Source organism: Silurus meridionalis, chromosome 14 (genome assembly GCF_014805685.1).
Source record: "Silurus meridionalis isolate SWU-2019-XX chromosome 14, ASM1480568v1, whole genome shotgun sequence".
Classification (NCBI taxonomy): domain Eukaryota; kingdom Metazoa; phylum Chordata; class Actinopteri; order Siluriformes; family Siluridae; genus Silurus; species Silurus meridionalis.
Window position 1 is genome coordinate 7,065,931 of NC_060897.1, and position 22,865 is coordinate 7,088,795.

The window sequence follows — 22,865 nt, forward strand, 5'->3', positions numbered from 1 at the left end:
AGTTTGCTGTTCGATAACATGTTCTTCTGTAACCTGTTCTTCCAAACATAGCGAGCCAGACTACCTGAAAGAGTATCAGCCTCAGCCATTTCTGCAGCTCTAGTCAACATTCTCGAGAGCCGAATCCAAGTAAAAAAGTAAAGTGCTGAGTAAAGCTGAATGTGTGTCTCTGTGTGTGTCTGCGTATGTGCTTTATGTCTATGTTAAGACTTTAAAATAATGTCCCATGAGAACCTGCAGCACATGAGAAGGAAAAGTTTGTGTATGTCAGAACAATCTCATACTCTCTCTCTCTCTCTCTCTCTCTCTCTCTCTCTCTCTCTCTCTCTCTCTCCACACACACACACACACACACACACACACACACACACACACACACACACACACACACAATCATACATAGGGTAATTAGATCGTGTGCCCAGGCATGAATGATTAGCCTGTGTGCATGCATGTAAAATGTCCTCGATCTGTCATTGGTCTTTATGGTATGTGTTTGTAGATTGTTCAAAGGGGAACACCTCAAACACACACACACACACACACACACGCACACACACACACACACACACACACACAGAGATAGTACATTTAAACAGAAATTATAAGAAAGCTTTATCGTGTGTATGTAACCGAGAACTTGTGCATATTACTGTTAAGCCACATATAAAAAAAGTCATGATTTTTATATGAGGCAGCAGCTCCTGTGTATGACTGGGCTCTGCAAATGCCAAGTTCAGAGAGACAGAGAGAGAGAGAGAGAGAGAGAGAGAGAGAGAGGAAAAGGGTGAGAGGAGGGGAGGCAAAAGAGAGAGAGAGAGAGAGAGAGAGAGAGAGAGAGAGGTTGTGAAAAAAAAACCCCACACGAAGCGTTAGATCAGATAGCAGGCGGGAGGGGGAATCACTGGTTGCACTGTAACACTGGAGAACACAAGGAGCCTCATCACAGCTTTACAGTGCATTAGTGGCAAGGGAAATGAGCACAACATTGAAGGAACATTAAAGGAACATTTCCAGAGCTTTAAAGCCATTTATCTGCACCCCCTCCAGCAAAAAAACAGCTTTTTCCTGCTGGCAGGTTTGTGAGGCACACACGGCGTGTGTGTGTGTGTGTGTGTGTGAGTGAGCGTGTGCATGGTGCAGGTACTGTTGACGATGAGGACCTTGCAGGACTATGACAGGAGCCGCTTCAGTTTGGAGAAGTGGTTCTACTCACAGAGGAACCCATAAGGAACCCGGGGAGTTAAATAATGCTTTGACTTGAGTAGAGGCAGAGACAGAGAGAGAAAGAAAGGAAGCAAGAACATTTTAGTCTTTCTTTATTGGCTGGACACATATACATTAAAGAAAAGGTAAGCAAACTATTATTATTATTATTAATATTATTATTATTATTATTATTATTAATTACATAATTTGCTCATTGTGTTCTGAATTAGAAACATTTTGGCAACCTGTAGCCAAATACAGTGTGTGTGTGGTGTGTGTGATCAGAGTATGATGAGTTAGGAAGGTGACATGCAGTTTGGTACACACTGTTTCTATGTGTGTGCATGTGTGTGTGTGTGTGTGTGTGTGTGTGCGCGCACACTCATTAACCTGTCAGCAGCCCCAGAGAGTCCTCACTAAACAACTAAACACCTGTCCAATTATATTTTCTGTAGTTACTAAATCCATATCAGTTCTTAAATAATATGTTTTGAGACTAATAACTGATATGAAGCAACTGAAGATCATGTAAAAGCTCGACATGCAACATGTACCGTATGAGAAATCTCCTGGTGCGTGTTGATCGTCTGCTTGGGCATTCGGCGTTCTCACCAAACCCCTCCCTCCCCTGTGAGTGACACAACCGGCTCTGTTGAAACGAGTCATGCTTATTTTACCTCTACCAAAAAATTATTACGTAATTTGTGATGATATAATAAATAAGGCCACAAAGCATGGTGAACGAGCTTCCAAACAACAGAATTATCACAATTACAGTCAAAGTCTATGTATTGCATGTTTAAGCATCCAAAAGCCTCTGGATCTAAGACCTCTTTTTTTTCAGATGTGTTAAAATCAGATCATACTCTGCAGCTATTATTCTAAGTCACCCCCATGCAGCTTGTGATCCTTTTACAGCACAGCGCATATGGTGAAAATGTTATTAGTCGGCCCTTGTGAAGTTGATTAAACCGGACTAATTGAGCAAGATGTGCTCACGCTCGTGTCCTAGCTTAAGCTCGCTCCCCTAATAAGATTTGGTTTCCAGTCAGCCGAGTCATTTCTTTGAGTTACCTGTCCCGATTTACATTTCTGTTCATCATTTCCTTGTCTTGTCCCATCTCCGGGGCACTAGGGGAGCAGCACGGCTCCACAGAAAGAGAATATTAAAATGACAGCTGTCGCTTTCATTCAGTACCATTTCATCAGGCAAATTGACAAAGTGAGATAGGGGGTGATGTCTGGGGTGAACAGGCTATTTGGCAAGAGTCGCTTTTCCTCTTCACGTCAGTGTCTAAAAATTGCTCTGACTTCAGACAATTCCATTTGTACTGATTCTCATCAATCAAGTAGCCACTCAGAAGTACACATAATGGAATTTTCAAAGCTGCGTCTCAGAGTTTCGGATCTGAGTGCCACGGCTCGGAGCTTGACTCGATTCTCAGAAAGGAGCCATATTAAAGCCTTCTTCGGCTGATCAAATCTACACCTGACCAGAGATCTCAAATGCTTACTTTTCCAGGAGCCTGTTCAATGTACTGGGAAGTCTATGCTTTATAATCACTTTCATTATTTTCAATGAACTTTTCCTGCCATGTAATCTAGCAATGTCCTAATAGAAGGTACTACAGAAGTGGATTCTATTACAGGCCCTAAAAAAAGAAACGCAAACACATTTGTTACTTTAAAACTTAGAGGGTGTTAACAAGCTCATGAGGCTAATTAAACATTTCAAGCATTTCTAGATGTATCTAGATATTTCTAGGTAGTGTATGCACAATTGAGTGAAGACAATAAAGTCAGCTATCTGTATTGAGAAAAGAAACAAATAATTAAGCATACATTAAGGGCTAGACAACAAGAAAAACAACATAACCTCAAACTAAACGGCATATTACCTATTCGATATTCTAGTGAGGGTTTAGACTAAAGGAGTTAAAAGTTATGTATGAGGGATGAATCCTTGCTCAACTGAGTTTAAGTCAGCGCTTGTGCTTGGTACGTTTCAGCAAAATTTCCAGCTTGGGTGCATATAAAAAAGCTCATGAAAAATGTCAAACTAGTCAAAAAATTTTAGAAAAAGACTACAAGGTCACCGTAGTTGCCACGCATTTCTGGTCTTTAGACATTAAAACTTTCTTTCGGCTTCTCCCGTTAGGGGTCGCCACAGCGGATCCTCCGCACGTTTGATTTGGCACATGTTTTACGCTGGATGCCCTTCCTAACGCAACCCTCCCCAATTTATCCGGGCTTGGGACCGGCACTGAGAGTGGCTGGGGATGGTTCCCTGACCGGGAATCGAACCCGGGTCGCAGCGGTGGGAGCGCTGTGTCTTAACCACTAGACCTTAGACATTATTCATACCAAAATCCAGTCCCTTTATCCCTCTCCAAATCTTTGTATTATACTACAATGGTTTTGTACATCATAGGCACACTGTCTGCATTTTGATTGCAATACTTTCTTCAATTGTTTGTTGTTAAACAAGATATTAAAATCTTATGAAACAAGCCCAATTTGATATGTAAAATATGACCTCTGTCAACCTTTCAACCCTTTCCTGTCTTCTTGTGATCATAGGGTAGCATGAATCCTGCTTCAGAGGATGTCTTTTAGTGCTTGTGATGGTATCTTTCCCATTTCTGAAATTAATGGACCTATGTACATGCTGCCCCTCAATTAGGTAAATCAATCTCTGAAAAGTCTGTCTGTCTATATATTTATACATACATGCATACAAACATATATACATATATATATATATATATATATATATATATATATATATATATATATATGCAGACAGACAGACTATATGCAGATAGATAGATACATAAACTTCTAACTCTCTTCATCATCCTGTTTGAGGGATAAACCCATCATGACAAACAACAGAAGTGACTCAGTTTCCACCTAAACAAAAGTGACTCAGTTTCACCTTCTCTGGCATGCTAACCACCAAACCACCCTCCAAAGAGAGTCAAATTACAAAAAAAATCTAAATTGAAGGACCATTTGTTTAGATACAAGGTTGCACCAAACAGCATTCCAAACCTCGTTCTTAACCTTAACTGTAACCTTAATTTTTTCTTATGAACAGCCAAAACTGCTTCGAGACAATGTCCATTGTAAAAAGCACTATAGAAAAAAACTTTAACTTGAAATAAAGATCCATTCCAAGATCAATACTGTGGAAGGTTAAATTCAAGAACCATGAGGATGGATTTGCAGTGTAATTAGTGTGAACGGTTTGTCATAATTTCATGGAACTACAATTGTCATGAACAAATCTTTTCATTCAAATGTCCATCAGTTAACAGTTAATAACCTCAACAATGATGGAACTCTAATGAAAGGACAGCATTCGGTGTATCCCAAACACGTCTCAATGCAGCTTTACAGAGAAATAAGGAGTTATAAAGTTGTATAAAAGAATGTATAAGATTTTTCTTCTTCTTCTTTTGCCTGCTCTCGTTAGGGGTCACCACAGCAAATCATCTGTCTCCATACTACTCTGTCCTCTACATCTGTCTCTTTCAAACCAACTACCTGCATGTCTTCCCTCACCACATCCATAAACCTCCTCTTTGGTCTTTTTTCTTTTCCTCCTTCCTGGTGGCTCCATCCTCAGCATTCTCCTAATGAAAATTGCAGCATCTTCAGCTCTGCCACCTCCAGTTCCGCCTCCTGTCTTTTAGTCGATGCCACTGTCTCTAAACCATACAACATCGCAGGTCTCACCACAGTCCTGTAAACTTTGCCTTTCACTCTTGCAGATACTCTTCTATCACAAATCACTCCTACCACTCTTCTCCACCCACTCCACCCTGCCTGTGCTCTTTTCTTCACTTCTCTAACACTCTCTACATTACTTTGCACTGTTGACCCCAGGTACTGTACTTAAATTCATCCACCTTCATCACCTCTTCTCACTGCACTGCCCTCCCTCTCATTCACACACATGTACTCTGTCTTACTCCTACTGACTTTCATTCCCCTTCTCTCCAGCGTGTACCTCCACCTCTCCAGGCTCTTCTCAACCTGCTCTCTACTCTCACCACAAATAACAATATCATCTGCAAACATCATAGTCCACGAAGAACCCTGTCTGACCTCGTCCGTCAACCTGTCGATCACCACTGCAAACAGGAAAGAGCTCAGAGCCGATCCTTGATGCAGTCCAACCTTCACCCTGAACCAGTCTGTCATTCTTAATGCACACTTTACTGCTGTCACACCGTCCTCATACTTGTCCTGCACCACCCTCACATACTTCTCTGCCACACCTGACTTTCTCATACAATACCACAACTCCTCTCTTGGCACTCTGTCGTACGCTTTCTCAAAATCCACAAACATTGATTATTGATAATAATTACAGTGCAAATCCATCCTTAAAGTTCTTGAGTTGCCCAGAATACATAAAATAAATAGGTATGGGTTACTTTTTAGGTCTGGTTTATCTGAAGGTTTCTTTCCTTAAACTATCTCAGGGAGTTGGACATTGTCTCTGGCTTGCATATTATGGATAAACATATGGATAGCAATTTCTGATGCAAAAAAAACCTTTTGCATTCTATTTATTCCTGTAAAGCTGCTTTGAAAGAAGGGCCATTGTTAAAAGCACCATACAGATCAAATGTAACTGAACTAAATTCTCGTATTGCTGGTGTCCCGTTAATTGATATAAAAGTAACTTGCGATAACTACCCAGAGTGCCTCAAATTGCAAAAAAAATGCATGTAGTCAAGTTATCAGTTATGATTTTAGTTATTATAAGGATTAAATGTAAAAGATTAAATGAATTAAATGTGAAGTGTCTAGTCGAGCATTATTCACATTCAAGGTTCGTGTACAATGTTGGCTCAAACTATATAAAAACAGATTTGAGAAGAAAATAACAGCTTAAATTAGAAATTTCAACAGCAGACATTAATTAGATTGAATTGATTTATTTGTGAGTCTTTTCTCAGTACAGGGAAACTTGGTCTGGTCAGTGGTAATTACACTTAAAACAAATACACAGACAGGGATTAGGTTGGGAAAACATCTCTATGAAGCAGCAGGAGTAGCGCAGAGCAGCATGTTTGAAGGGAAGTACTGAATCCTGGACTGCGGTGAGAGAGCGAGCTGTTCTTTCAGGACACAAGGAGCACTCAGCCACGATACCTTGCATCTCTGTGGGGAAGCGGTGGCCACGCCAGCTTCACTGCAGTAACAGGTGTTTCTCCCTCCGGCACCAAAAACTCGACTTTGCCTCTCACTTCTCTTTGACCGGTATCACATCAAATCCATGTCTCTTTCTCTCTCTCTCTCTCTCTCTCTCTCTCTCTCTCTCTCTCTCCCACTCGCTCTGAGTGATTGGCCACCTGGAGGATGACTAAAATACCACTGCATTAAGCCGGCAGTCACCCCTCAAACACTCACATGCACACACTACCTCTACCAGACCGGTTTCCATGGTAACCTCTATATCCCTCCGTTTCTTAATCTGATGCCTTTATTCCTTTGCACTGTAAGGATGAAGCCATGTGCATTCATGTATATTTTGTGTGTGTGTGTGTGTGTGTGTGCGTGTGCACAAGTGGATGTGTATGGGTGCATGTGTGCATGGAGGAAATGATATGGTGTGTTTTTTCCTCATTACCGCATTGGTTCGATCTAAGGCTCCGCAGATATTCACACTCACTGATATAGCAACACCTCAGTTTGTATGCCGAAGCCTCTGGCATGAGTACAGTATGTCACCCAGACCCTTGCGAAGACGTGTGTGTATGTCTCTAGCCTCCTTGGGATAGGCATCTATTATTAGAAAGGCAGATCAGTTGAGTCAGGCAGGGACTTGGTGCCTAAATCCGGACCCCATGGGCAGCTTCCAAAACAGGACTCGGAAAGAAAATGACACTGCACCACAAAACAAACAATCAAACACATAATGATATTCATAGGAAAATGTATAGTATTGATGCGCTATGCTAAAGAGCAGGGGAGCTAGTTTAATCCTTCCTGAGTCTTGCAGGAGCTGACAGTTGTACGCGCCTCTGCACAAAGTGCGGATTCAAGTTTTTCGCAGAAAACGTGTGAAACCAAGCTAATTTTAATTAGTTACATCTGCTGCGGTGCAAACACACACACACGCGCGTTTATAGCAGCCACACGGAAATACATACTCGGCCTGCGCACACAATCCCAGAGTAACACATCATTAACACTTCACTAAAAATCTGCTTTCATCACTTCCATTTAAGTCTTAATTTAGTTTTATATGAGGTGATGAAAGTGTGCATGCGTGTGTATGTGCGCGTGTGTGTATAAATATACATGCCGAAGTCTCAAAGATTAAATTAGCTTTTAAAAATAGCAAAACAATTAAAAGCTAAGTGATTCGTGTGAATTACTTTCACATGAATATATTAGACTTCCTTCCTTTTATTTAAATCACTGCTGAAATTGCAGTGTAGGATTATTACACTACAGAAAACCCTTTCAGGAAATCTCTTACGTTGTAATTCCTTCGTTCTCTGTTTGGCTGCAAAAAAAGTGCATTTGTAATATTAATTAAATTAATTAAATTAAATTATTCAAAATAATAAAGATTTTGTTAGCATTTCAACTGTTTTTTGTTTTTAATTTATGTTCACTTTTATGTTCAATTCAAGCCTTAGTTACTGTTTTTCCTTGTTGCTTGGTTACTTGGTAAAAGTAACTTTACCATTAGTAACTGGTATTGGAGTTAGATTTTTTGTTGTTGTTGTTGTGAATATTCCTTGAACTAAAGGACACCTGACCATAAGATTTGCTTTTAAAACATCCCATTCCACATGCATTCCCCATTTACTGTTATAATATTCTCCTCTCTTCTGGGAAGATGTTCCAATAGATTTTGGAGTGTGATTGTTGAGATTTGTGCATATTCAGCTGAGAAATTAAAACAGAATTCTTTGTACTCTACAATCTGAATCTGAATCATAGGGTAGTTAAAATCCATCACATTCTCTGGCTATGGACACATAAGTTTAAAAATTGTACAATTGTAATTAGGATGCTTAAATGACTGCTGTCACTTGTTGTTTTATCTCAGGTCTTTGTACCTTGTGCAGTGACTGGTGGAGAGACAGAGGCCTGCAATCCGAACCACTGGCTATCCTGACTGGGCCAAGTGGCATGAGTGTGGGAACAACCCCTCGCTACAACGTTGTGTCATCCTGGGAGGAGGACATTCAACGCCACGGCAACATGCCTGCCCTCGGAAATGGCTTTGGAAATGGTAAGATCCAGACGCGGCGGAAACCACGCGTCCGCTTTGTTAACAAAACCGGACAGTGTAACGTCAACTTCTCGCACATGGAAGAGCAATCGCAGCGCTACTTGGCTGACATCTTTACGACCTGCGTGGACATCCGTTGGCGCTGGATGTTTTTTCTCTTCTCTCTTGCTTTCATTTTGTCCTGGCTGGCGTTTGGTTTTATCTTTTGGCTCATTGCCCTTGTACACGGTGACTTTGACAGAACCTCCAGTGAAGACTTTACACCCTGCATCATGCAGGTCAACAGTTTTGTGGCAGCCTTCCTGTTCTCAGTCGAGACCCAGACCACAATTGGTTACGGCTTCCGCTGTGTGACAGAAGAATGCCCGCTTGCTGTCTTAATGGTTGTTGTGCAGTCTATTTTGGGTTGCATCATTGACGCTTTCATGATTGGTGCCATCATGGCCAAAATGGCCCGGCCCAAAAAGCGTGCGCAGACATTGCTGTTTTCACACAACGCCGTCATAGCTTTGCGCGATGGAAAGCTTTGCTTGATGTGGCGTGTAGGAAACTTGCGCAAAAGTCACATTGTCGAGGCTCATGTAAGGGCACAACTGATCAAGCCAAGAGTGACAGAAGAAGGCGAGTACATCCCAATTGACCAGATCGACATTAATGTTGGCTATGACCAAGGCACCGACCGCATCTTCCTTGTTTCTCCTCTGACCATCATCCATGAGATAAACGAGGAGAGCCCGCTGTTTGGAATCAGTAAACAGGACCTGGCCAGTGAAGACTTTGAGATTGTTGTGATCCTCGAGGGCATGGTCGAGGCCACGGCGATGACGGCTCAGGTGCGCAGCTCTTACCTGTCCAGCGAAATCTTGTGGGGGCATCGCTTTGAGCCGGTTGTGTTTGAGGAGAAAAACCATTACAAAGTAGACTTTACGCACTTCCACAAGACTTACGAGGTGCCCTCCACACCACGTTGCAGTGCCAAAGACATTGAGGATAGCAAATCATTGCACTCCGCTGCTAACTTCTGCTACGAGAACGAGTTGGCATTCTGCCAGGAGGACGAGGAGGAGGATGGTATTAGGGGGATTTTGGGGACTGAGATGGAAACCTTGTCTGCCAGCCTAAACTCTGACCAGAGATCGCACCATAAAGAGTCAGAGATATGATCTCTGACCTGACTAACCATTGGCATTCACCTCTAGAGAATTTTATTTGAACGTAGCCCCAGTCTGTACCCTTTAGTTTTGGCTCGAACTGACAGAGACAAAGCAAAGCAAGTGCCAATACGAACCACTCACCCTGCTGACCTAGCGCCATGGTGTAGTCAAGGGGCAGGTGATGTTATGTTCATGACTGTTGCTGGATGGCCTTCCTGTAGGAAAAACAAACTTGAAATAGGATTCCTCGTTTTATGCTGTAGTTTTGCAGTGATAGCTTTAAGTGATATCATAATGCAATACCAAGCTATCCTGGGTGCCAAATTTGGTCAGACGTTCATCTTATAGGTACAGGTGATACCTTTTCTTGGCTTTTTTATTTTTTACTTGAACCCTGGAAATATAGATTTGACAAACACTCATCAGCACAGTAAATAACAGCGATCCATTTTGTTTCATTTGACTCAAAGCAATAAGGTTAGCTCTTTAGATCAGCTTTCAGATCACTGTTTTTTTCTTATATACAGTATATATGTTGAAATGCTACAACATACATACAAACATTTGTATGTTGTAGCACTACAGACACTTACCAATATTATTAATTCCGGTGTTTTTTAAATAAATTTTTTTCCATCCCAAGAAAAAACTGAATTGCTATTATTTAAAAAAACAACAAGATGGCACCCAGGCTAGCAGATAGTTAGAAAATGTAGTGTCTTATATCTTCAGATGTGTGTATATTAATCATTGTGTGTGTGTGTGCGTTTTAAAGGTCATCATTTTTCTAGGAACAATTTATCCTCCACACACAGGCAACACATCTGACTACACACCCGTTCATGCTCAGGATGCACTCTCTTGCACAGAGGAAAAATATCGATACAAGTTTGTTACTTTACAGTAGGACTGTTTGACTGCACATAAATTATGATATAGTGCAAATGATTGAGCAGGATTTTTATTATTTCTGTAGTTTGAACACTATGCTGGATGCGTTTTGAGCTTCAAGCTTTATTGGAGGCTGCTTGCACAATAATTAAAAATAACAATATCTGAAAAAAAAAAAACATCAGGGTAACATATACATACTCCTGAAATTAAAACCAAATCAATCTGGGTTATAAATATCTACATTTTGCAACTCTGAGGTATTAACCAAGCCTTAAAGACCATGAGCAGGTCTCATTGGTTAAAGGCTTATTTGTGCATAAGGGCACAGTGCAATATGAAGCATTACACTTCTTCTGAGTGGTGAGAATGTCAATGATGATGACGACGATGATGATGATGATATGCTTAAAAGTCTACATCTGAGTGTTGAACCTGTCAAACTGGAGGATTGTGGAATATCTGAAATGTGTAAAACATTCAGACAACATATTTACATATTCTCTGAAGGTTCCCTTATGAGAAAAAAAAACCCTATATTTTTTTCCCACTCATGATCATATTGTGCACTCACACATGACTATATAGTGAAACATGTGACGGTGCATTTCAACTGATTCAAGTATGCATGTGAATAATGTGACCACAGGTCAAGTAAAAAAAGAAAATCACACATGCATATGAATATCACATGTGAATCACTAAAGAACATGAAAATACGAAAATGTTGGGGGCGGAGTCGAATTTGAAAAATAATATTCATTAAAAAACATGTGAATCGCTTACAGGAATCATATGCAAAAATACAAATGATGTGGCAAAATCACACGTAAATGCTTATGAAATCACATGTGGAAATAAATAAAACAACAAACTCATGCAACTCTCTCGAAGAAAATCGCACGTGAATCATTTTTAATGATATCTGAAAATGATATTGTAATAAAACAGCACACATGAATTGTTTAAGAAAAATCACATCGAAAATGAAGGAATCATAAAAAAATCACATGAAAAAAAAATCACATGAAAAAATACAATTAAATAAATAAATAAACAGTACTTGGTAAAATCCAAATGTGAAAAATGTGTGAACACGATACATAAAGCGAGTAACTTTCACACACGTGTCATTTTCACACGAGAACCATGTGATTAGTCAACTTCTGGAAGGGTTATTAGTAACACAGTCCCACACACTCCCGACTATTGCAGCTATTATTGCAGAGCGTGATGACGATGACGATGATGATGATGAAGATGATAATGATGATGATGATCTCCCAGATACCTCATTCTCTTTTAAAAAATGAGACAAAGATCGGGGAGGGCCGTGAACTACAGCAACTACTCGTGACACAAAGGAGAAATAAATGAGCACAGAGTTCACCCACTCACCCCATCCATCACTTCTCTCTGTGGGAGAAAGCAAGTGCGCCTGATTAAATAAAGAAGGCATTATGTAAGATAATTTTAATAAATTAAACGTCTTGCAGAGACGGATTACAAACCAGGCTTGTTCTCTGAAAAGCGCAAAGGCAGAGAAGCACCAGGCCTTATGTTCATTCTTACCAACTTTTAAATCGGTTCGCTACTAGGAACATTTTGTATCTTGAAGTGATTATATACTTATATTACAACATTCATTCCATAAGACTTATCATGTCTTTCTTCTTCCGATCCCATTAGTACATCATGGCTAAAACTTTGACCCTCTAGTTAAACAACCCGAGACAATATTTACATAAGACCAATTTCTTAATTTCTTCAATTATTTGTCCCAGTCAGGGTTGTTATGGAATCCTAGAGCTTATTTCAGGAAAACTGGGCACAAGGCAGAAATACACTTTAGACAGGACATCAGTTCATCTTGAGCACCTACTGCCATGTTTTTGGGAGGTGAGAGGAAACTAGAGAACTTGCTAAAAACTCAGAGAGACATCGAAAGAAGTCGCAAAGCTCCACACAGACAGTAACCTGAGCTCAGGATAGAACTAGTATTGAACCCCAGAGTTGTCAGACAGCAACGCCATCCATGGCACAGATAAATCAAATGCTAAATACACTTTTATTTATTTTTATATAGGAGTTAAGTTATTTTTTTCTTTTTAACCCCACTCATGCTGAGGAATCCGCCCACTTTGGTTTGCACCTGTGACAGTTTTGAATGGTATTTTTGGTTTCAACATTCAAGCTAGAAGGAAAAGTAAAATGTAGGATTAAAAAATTTATTGAATGCACTAAAGGTGCTACGTCCAACATGCACACGTTGATCAGGCTTTTTTTGTTTACAAGTTTCATATCTGACTGATCACTTATTTCTTTTTTGGTCCCATAAAAGTAAACTTTCATATCCAACGTTTTGCTGATCAAACCTGAACAGACGAAGGCTGCATATGGTAATGAAAAGGTTACGAGGATTTGTACAAAGAACTTGACGCTCAGGTTTATTCGTGTTCTTCCCCACACATTTACACATGACATTTTCCCGTCGTGTGTCGGTCGGTTCAACCATCTGTGAAATGCTCCTTAAAATAACATAATCAGAATCAGAGACAGACACATTACCAAATGTAAAAGCCTGTGAAAAGTAGCCACTCTGCAAATGCTGCTACAGAGACAATCACTCAGACACAAAGCCTGTACATCCACAGAAATTACATAAAGGTTTAGAGCAATTTCAAAGAGCAAAGTCACCACAGTGGATTATAAAGGGACTATATGTCTATGCATATTCATATAATAGAAAAATTTGATATTTACGCTTTATGGCAGAGGATGATGATACAGTTTGAGGTTTTTTTTATCACCCAATTTCCATAATCTATCCATCTCACACTTAGATTCTAGACTTACATATACCCATGCCCACTGGTCACTACCTATTTATTCTACACTCTTCTATTGCATACAAATTGATATCTATGGACATTTTGACACACAAATGATCTAAAAGCCACAATAAAATCTGCAAGATGTTAAACAGAAACAAGATTAAGAGTTATCACTGGAAGTCATACTGCATTTTAGAGAAGTGAAGCATAATTGTAAAAAAAAAGACGAAAGATTATTATTTTAAACAAACGTTCAAATTGATCCAAAGGATACATGATTCGCATAATATAATGCATGAAGTTGTAGGTCATCTCTGGGTTTTTTTTTTTTTTGTTTGTTTTTTTTTAAGTCATAGATGTCTTCCATGAGGATTTAAAATGTACATATTTACCTTTGTATTTTAAAATGCCCTCTGAAAATACACTGGATGCAAAATGACGTCTGAAATTAAAACAGGATATAGTGAACCTGAGAAAAAATGGTGCATTTGTGGTCTTTTAACGTCTGTAAATGTGTGTGTGTGTGTGTGTGTGTGTGTGTGTGTGTGTGTGTGTGTGTGTGTGTGTGTTTCTCACATGGTTACATAACTTGTTTGCCTTGAGAGTCTAAATCCACTTCAATTTTCTTCATATGTATATATAGTGTATGTGCTGAGTCAGAAGTTTTTCTTTTGGGGATGTGGCTATGCTATGTTCAGAAGCACATTCACAATAGATAAATTAAATCAATCAATCAAATGTTCTAAAACAATTCTCATACAACGGCCATCAGCAACATTATTTTGTTTAAACCCAAAATCTGATTCTGTATCATTTCCTTCACATTTTCTAGATTTTTAATGCAACGATCTGCAAAAGAGCTTACAACGCGATCATGGTATTAGACTATTTTTAAATGTATCGATCATGAGAAGGGTATAAATGTATTTCTAAAACATTCAATAGAACCATGGAATACCATAAAGCCTAGCATTTACAAATAGAGAGAAAAGGAGCACCACAGTGACATCAGCAAGATCACAATTCTCCAAAATGTATAAAAGGACAAGACAAAAACTTGCCAGGGAGACTGCCAAGAGACCTACTGCAACATTAACAAAGCTACAGGAATATCTGACAAGTACTAATTACTCTCTCAGAATATTCATATGATGGGTCTGTGGGGTAGGGAGGCTAGAAGGAAGCCCTTTCTCACAAAAAAAGAAAGGAAGAAATTTAGCTTACTCATTCGAAATCATGTGACAAAATGTGTTGTGGTCTTTGAGACTAATTTAAAAAGGTATAATAATTCCATATTTCCACTTGTATGTTTGGGAAAAAAAAAACGTTGCCAAAAGAATGTTAAGACCATGCTGTAGCATGATGGTGGTAATATGGTTTAGGGCTGCTTTTCTTCAACTGGGGCTTATCAAGTTAAAGGAATCTCAAGTAACTTTAAAATATCCAGGTGTCTGCTGGTAAGATGAAGCTAAAAAAGGAATTTTAACTTACTGCTTAACTGAATCCAACCAATAATCTGTGGGGTGACCTGAAGCATGCTTTGTAGTTGCCCTGACAATTGAATGGATTTAGATTTCTTTCCACATTTTTCCCTTATAATGTTACAGACAGTATTTAAAAATTTTTATTTAATTTATTTGTATTTTTATTTTAATTTTCCAATGAGGGTGGAATTTTTCTGACCTGATTTTTCTTTTTTACATAACCATTCCACACCTACATGTTCAGAGTCATTTAAACTTTACAATTCAGCACTTATTATTTACATCACAGTGTGCTATGTTTAACTCTCAAAACTATTACCAATAGTAAATCCAATGTGTGTGTGTGTATCATTAAGAAATGATTGTAGAAACCAACTCGCTGGAGTTTACATGCTTAATGATATCCTAATGGTCCCTATTGTTAATTAGCAAACACCAACACGTGCACTACAAGTAGCCAAAAGTGTTCTTTTGGTTTTTAATAGTATCCAATTTTTTTCCTAAATTCAGTGCAATACCGGGACAAGATTTTTCCAGAACACCAGACACGTCACTTCTAATGTAATATCCGTATTGTGTTTCCTGTTATTTAGGAGCAGCACTACTTTCTGCAGAGTATGTTAACAAATCATTTAATACATTATATAATGATAATACAACATACAAGTAATTTTATGATAATGTAAGAAGGCAAATATCCTCATTTATTAGTTTGAAAAAATAGAAATGGCACACTGTAAAATATATAATTGTAATTTAGAAGGATGTTGCATGTGGGGATTTGGTTTGGATTAACAGCTGATGGTTTGTATGGATTTTTGTAGTGGAATCTTTTTGAATTGTTTACTTTCCTGCTGCTACTTTAAGAAACTATGTAAAAGTTTATTACTGATGGAATTGTCTATATGAAAAAGTTTTATTTAGGTTATGTTTTAATTCTGTTTTGGTGTCTGCCCGTAAAAATCAAATAGTAATAGAAGCCTTTAACAAATGCAAGTGAGTCTAATACACTTTATAAATTGATACACACCATAATACACTTTATACCACACCATACTGCACATGGACACTTTAAGGACAATCACACTAAATCACTTTATGATCCATCCATTTTTCATCCATCCCCATCCAGATTCATGTATATATACATATATTTTCTATATTTTCTATAGTTTACACTTTTTTTATTTGTCTACTTTATTTTTTATCCTTAAAATCTATTCCTTGTTTTATGCTTAAACGTTGGACAGTTGTACAAAGCATTTCACCGCATGTCGTACTCTGTATGTATGTGTATGTGACAAATAAAATTTGAACTTGAACTTGAACATGTAGAACATCAAGTTGCTTTGAAAAAGTTGGCGAATACCTTTGTGACAGAAGCCTCGTCAATGCAGTGGTCAGATCCTGCCTGTCAAAATGTTATCAAGACTATCCTCAAGTTAGGGAAGAGTACTTACCCATAGGGTGCAGAAGACAGTGTTCAAAAGTTTAAATAATGGAAATCGTTCAAGTGAAGAGATGACAAGCATGACATGAGTGACATTTAACCTCATGCTGATCAAATGTGATAACTCGTTTCATGTTGTGAACTTATAATTCTCGACAATTTGGTAATAATTTTGTTTATTCCCAATAATAGATTAGATAGAAATTTGGAAATGGCAAGTTGGTGATGTGTCATTCTATGGATTTGGAGTCAAGAGCAAGGCATAAAAGACAAGGACGAACACTGAAACTGATCCATGTGAAGCACAGTAAACATATTCAGGTTCTATAAATACACTCCTATTTTTTTTCTAGTTCAGTTCAGTTCTATTCTTTTCTATTCTATTCTATTATTTCCATAGCACTTTTCACAATGTTAATGTCAAATGTCACAATTGTCTCAAAGCAGCTTTACAGAATAAATAATAGAACACAAAGAATTTTAAAACACAATTCACTTATATATAAATTATTGATACTATATATTTAAATTCTAATTACAACAAAATTTCTATGCACTATGCACATATTTGTATATAAAATTACTTGACAGTACTTTGGTATACATATTTTCTATTAATATTTGTTAACAAAGTTCTTGTTTTTGTCTGTGTCAGTGTACTTGGCATTAAAACCTGTATTGCATTGTAATTCTGGTCAAGGACAAATGCAAAATGAAAACTAGTTTTAGTGCAAAAAAAAATATTTTTTTCATTATAGAAAACCTTTTTTTTGTTTTCCCAAACTCCCACACATGCATTACATTTTTGTAGATGCAGACACCAGACCATCATGTCAATATGTATTTGTAGAACATCCCATTCCAGGTCCTGCTTTATATCTGGGAAGGCTTTCCTGCTAGATATTGGAGCATGGCTGTGGGGATTTCATCTTATTCAGACACAAAAATATCAGGGATACCGGTCGCTGATGTTGTTTGTGTAGGCCTTTGGTGCAGTCAGCATTCTAAATTCGTCTTCCTTTCCAAGTTTGGCCAAGCATGTCTCTGTGGAGCTTGCATCGTGCACATTGCCATTGTCTTGAAGGAAAAAGTTTGGTCTTTTTAGTCACAGTGAAAGGAAACGGTAATACATTAACATTTTAAGATATTGTAGGAAATCCTCTTCTGCTAACATTGTGACAACAGTTTGAGGATAGCTAAAGTTTGTTCATATAGTGCATATTGGAAAGGCAGATACTGCAGAGTGGTGCTGTCAACAGTAACAGTAGGCCTGTCATTGCCTATTAAAATCACTACTGTGTTCACTATACAATTCCAAGTACACCCACGTAAATATGGGAGTAAACAAAGCTAAAAAATGAAGAAATCCACTGTCAGGAAAGAAGGACCTTCTCTAAGCTGTTTTCTGATGAACACAAAAAAGCCGAAAGCTCTTAATGCTGTGGGTGAGTGTATGAGCTTCAGAGTCCTCGACAGAGAAATGAGCCTCTGGCTAGACTAAATTGAGGTTAGACGTACAAAATCACAACCCAGGTAGAGACCACTTACATAAAAGACTGACATCCATAGACGAACTGAAAGCTTAGCTCACTTTACTTGAGCATCTCAGTAGACCTGGAGACAATCACAGAGCTAATCGTGGATCTCTGTTTTCGCTCGAACCATGATTATATTTTCTGCTGGGCTTTTTTTTCTTCTCCCCCTCAAACCAAATAAGGTTAGACAGAGCTGTTTTCATTTGTTAACTGCCATTTAGAAAGATGCTGGCATCATGAGCAGACATGGCTATTGAACAACATCAGCCTTGTAATTATCGCAGATCTAAACATAATATATTTCAACTGTCAGTACGCAGGGTAATGGGGAGAAGAAAAAAAAAGATGTCAAGTAAGGAGGAAAAAATAATAATAAAAGGCCTGATAGGAAGATAGCCGGTGAGTGACATGTACTGATATCGAAACGTGTTGCCATGGGAACGCAAATGCCCTAAAAGAAGAACTGAAGAGCGTGGACATTGTAGTCAGCAGAGACAGAGAGAGAGAGAGAGAGAGAGAGAGAGAGAGAGTGTGTGTGTGTGTGTGTGTGTGTTCTGGATTGTCATCTCTAAAATTAATCAATGTTGTCTAAACTCCTTGTAATGAAGATATCAGTGCTTCAAAGCAACATGAATTATTCATCCCTAATTACACACACACAAAGCAGAATTCAGAAATTTTATCAAGAAGCACACACAACTGGCCTTTCTCACACACACACACACACACACACACACACACACACACACACACACTTGTTCTGCTCATTCCTTTATCGCGCACACCTACAAAGACCTAAATTGCGACAAACCGATATCAGCAAAACTAAACAGTGCACAAAACGCTACAGATTTAGATCCAGGTCTCGTCAGTGTAAAGCTAGCAGGCCTGGGAATTACACCGAGCTCCTGTAACGCGTGTCCTCGTTCTTTCAGCAGTTTTCTGAAAAGCGGTACAAGGCGGTCCATGCAGCAAAATCCCCTGTGTTAAATTAGCACTTACTGTGCTCAGATAAGACCAGCTGGACTCAGATGTAGCAAATTGTTAATTTAACACTCTAGGTGTTAGGATTTGGCTGTGTACACCTACATAAAGCATCAGCGCGTTCTCCAAGACATGAAATAATAAGAAGTGTCGTGCCGACCGCGAGTTATGTAGGCCAACCTTCTAACTTCCGAGCTGCAGTCCCAACGTAAGTATATCGTTCAACTTAAAATGCCTAAAACATAGTTTATTCATAAGGTAGAAAACGTGCTCGTGAATGTTTTTCATTTTATAAAATGACAAGCAAAGATACACATTGACAAAACTTGACTAGCTAGCTAAATCAACTAGCTAAACTGCTAGCATGAACTCATTTAGCAAATTTAACGTTAACTTAGATAAACATAATTCTTTGGATGTGAAATTTTTCAAGGCAGATATTTCATTTTTACCCAGAAAAAAAAAGGAAGAGAGAAAAAGTTTAAATCCTGTGTGATTTGTAGCGAGAACTGAAGGTCAAAAGGAAAACGTTGGGCGCGCAAAGTTACCTAATTAGCGAGTTACTAGGGGTGGAGTATTTTCCACTCTTGATCTGCTCTGACAAAATATAAAGGTTTCTAAAGATATTTGCTTCTAATGTGTTGCTCAACAAGCTCACAGCAACATGACTGAATTTTGTAAAATTAAGCTTAAGCACTGATACGTTGAAAGTCAATAAGGTCAATAACTAGAGCTTCTCATTTGCATCACTTGAAAGCCCACCCTATATAACAGTCCTAATCAATAAAATCATTGGCTCAGACACTGGCCACTCATTTAATTCAGTTTAATAAATGTTTATTAGTCTAGCACTTTTTACAATGAACTTTGTCTAAAAGCAGCTTTATAAAGATAAAGCGGTTGAAAATGAGTGTGAAATTTTGTTCCTTATAATCATAAGTCTGTTCCTAATGAGTGAGCAAGTGGTGACACTCCCTGAGATGGCACAAGGAAGAAACCTTGAGAGGAACCAGGCTCGAAAAGGAACTCCTCCTCATCTGGGTGAAACCGAAAGTTCAAAGTGTTCAAAGTGTCCAGTGATTAATTGCAACCTGTAGTCCTGAGCCATTGTAGTAGACTGTAGATAATAAATACAGTCCAAATGCATCCTCAAAGTGGATTTGCTCAGAAATTTTATGGATCTTTAGACTGTTCATGTGGAACCATAACCAGCTGCACAGAGTAGTCTCCAGTTGAAGAGAACTCCATCCAGAGGTAGGGCGTTGGAATGATTAAGGCAGATCCAAAGAGCAGAAAGAGACAGGAAAACTGGTTACTGATAAAGCTGGTCAACAAGTCAAATGAAGTTGGTCAACAAGTCAAATGAAGCTGGTCAACAAGTCAACCTGCTCTGTCTCACCCTCAACCCTAATGATTAATATCTTATCTATCATCGTATTCACTAGTTTTGAATTCAAATATTTGCAAACACATTTAATTGTCTACAAATCATTTATTTCATCACTTCTCTGCCCCATCTATGTTTACTGAGACTTTCTGATTCCATAATCAAGTTGTTCAACTCGTACAGTTGGCATACGGTCTCCGTGTAATTACAGATGCAGTGCGCCATCTACTGGGCATGTTATACTTTTTTTTTTTTTTGACCGAATGAGGAAATAAAACGAGTCAATGAACAAATCAAAGAGATCTGAATAACTCAAACAATAGGTTAGATTTTGTGTTTTCTTGCTATTCTGCTTCAGGCAATTATATAATCCTGCAAAAAGAGAACAAATGGGATGATTTCAGCTGCCCAGGTGCAATACATTGAAGTATACAGGGACTCAAGGAGACTCCAGGGAATGGAAATGTTCTGGATCAGTGAGCCAAAATTCCCATCAGAGGAACTGGATGCATCCATCTGTCATTAGTCTGACACTATTTTGTGATTGTAATGTGATGAGAAGGCACAATTTAAGTATATAATTAATTTAAACGCTATGCACATAAGCATATCTAAATAGTTAACTACTGATCAGTTTGCTTTACAGTCTACTGTAATGGAGTATTTAAATCTCTCTAAGCCACTCACTGTGAGACTGAGAATTCTTTCTCGATTTTGGCCTGTAGATGAAAAGTCTGGTGCATTAATATAGCATGAGCACATTATTATCTCCTTCAGCTAAGAGTGAGAATGTAATGTGACATGGCTACTAGTGGGATTACTAGAAGATATATTCAGGCAATATTCTAGGAAGCTCCATTAAATATTGAAATGATTATCCTTTATCCCCAAAGGGGCACAAGACAAAGCAGAGAAGATTCATTGTATCCACAGAGGGAACAAACAAGGGATGAGGGATGAGGGATGGGAGTTTCACCCAAGAAAAAAAGAGGCCATAGGGGGCAAGAAAGTATCCCAGAAATGTGAGCAAAACACCAGGGAACATTACTTTGAATGCATTCCAACATGTCTACTGTCTTGTGTACAGTGAAATCAGTTTTTTAGTTGAATCAACCAATGTGCTTTTATTGTGATTTAAACCATATATACAGCTGGTAAAGTAAAGAATGAAATGAAACTACATTTCATCCTGATCGCACATCCCTTAGGAAAAAAAGCATTATTAAGGAGAATTGCAAGAAATTGAAAAGAAAGAAAAAAAAAGGGTGACAGTTGTAGTATACAATCACATATTTAAAATGTGCATTGACTGTTCAGCAACTCATAATTGACTTCTTATTTGCTTGTTTTACAGTTAAGATTGGATTAACCATGGAAGCTTTATTAGCTGAAAATCAAGAACTTCAGCTGTATACATTCAAACCACACATGCAGTTCATGATAAAAGAAAACACCAGTGTGTGCCAAATGAATGACCCCAAAATAGCAGGATTCATATGAATGAAATATAAAATGTAATAATACAATATATGGACAAATATATTGGGAAAACTGACACTTCCAGCCAAACTGTTATCACATAGTATAGGGTGTCATTCAGTGTGGTAGCATAACTGAAATTGAAACTTGTAGACAAAAACACGTTTCAGCATGACAATGCGCATGTGCACAAAGTCAGCTCCATAAAGATATGGTTTACAAGGGGTTGGAGTGGAAGATCTTGAGTGGCCTGCTATAGAATGAATTAGAATGTTGGCTGCACCTCAGGCCTCCTCACCCTACATCAGTATCTGACTTAACTAAAATCCTTGTTGCTGAATGAGCCCAAATCTCCACAAGCACACTCTAAAATCTAGTTGAACATCTTCCCAGAAGAGTGTAGTTTATTATTGCAGCAAAATGTGGACTGGAATTCTCCTAAAGCACACATGAACCTTATAGTCAGTTGCCTACAAACCTTTGTCCATATACAGTAGTGTATATTAAAGTAGGTTTCAATTATATATACAGTGGAACCCGGTTATATCGATGTCCTAGGAGGTCGCCAAAAAGCATCGAGATAACCGATGATCGAGATAAACGAAAATCAAAATGGCGGCAATATATTAACGTGCTTGAAATTTCTTTATGTACATGATGTGCGTTAATAAATGAGAATGTGCATGCACGTGTTTTTGAAGGGTTTTTTTACACAACAGCGTTGCCGCGATTTGTTTGATGAAGGCATGCTATAAAAATACATACAGTACATGTTTATCTGTCAGGAATCCACCTGCCACGCCCCCTTCGCCCCTTCAGCGTGTCAGGTGCTTTCGCCGCTTTCTCTGAAGCTCCCGGCTTCAATCGCGCACATATGGTGCTCGTTTAGCATCATCAACAGCTCCTATTTAAACTTCCACACCCTCACTGTCCGTTATTGTTGGTATATGTTGGTTTACGGCGGTCGTTGTTATCGCGCATGTGTATCCCGGTACGTGTCTTCCCACCGGCACTCTCTCAACGGCTGCGCTTTTCTTCCCAAAGCGCATCGCGGATTCCCCCCCGATCCTGCCGGTGTTCATTCTATGATTTTGCTGCTCATCCCACGTTCTCCCGTGTGCTGTTCAGCGCTGCGCTTCTACTTTCACCTCCCGTTCATCGCATAACATTTAACAACAAAAGGCATATGTG

At 38.7% G+C, this 22,865-nt stretch overlaps 1 protein-coding gene across 3 annotated transcripts; it reads left to right on the forward strand.

Annotated features, from left to right (window-relative positions):
- Positions 1-875: 875 nt before the first annotated feature.
- Positions 876-13,887, forward strand: kcnj12b (potassium inwardly rectifying channel subfamily J member 12b). 3 transcript variants are annotated; one of them, XM_046866865.1, is made up of 2 exons: positions 876-1,352; positions 8,310-13,887. In XM_046866865.1, exon 2 carries the CDS (start codon positions 8,374-8,376, stop codon positions 9,637-9,639), a length of 1,266 nt encoding a protein of 421 aa, XP_046722821.1. In that variant the 5' UTR covers positions 876-1,352; positions 8,310-8,373; the 3' UTR covers positions 9,640-13,887. The 3 variants fall into 3 exon arrangements, with proteins under 3 accessions (XP_046722821.1, XP_046722820.1, XP_046722819.1); XM_046866864.1 differs by having other exon boundaries at positions 8,291-13,886; XM_046866863.1 differs by lacking the exon at positions 876-1,352 and adding an exon at positions 1,735-1,839 and having other exon boundaries at positions 8,291-13,887.
- The last annotated feature ends 8,978 nt before the right edge of the window (positions 13,888-22,865 follow it).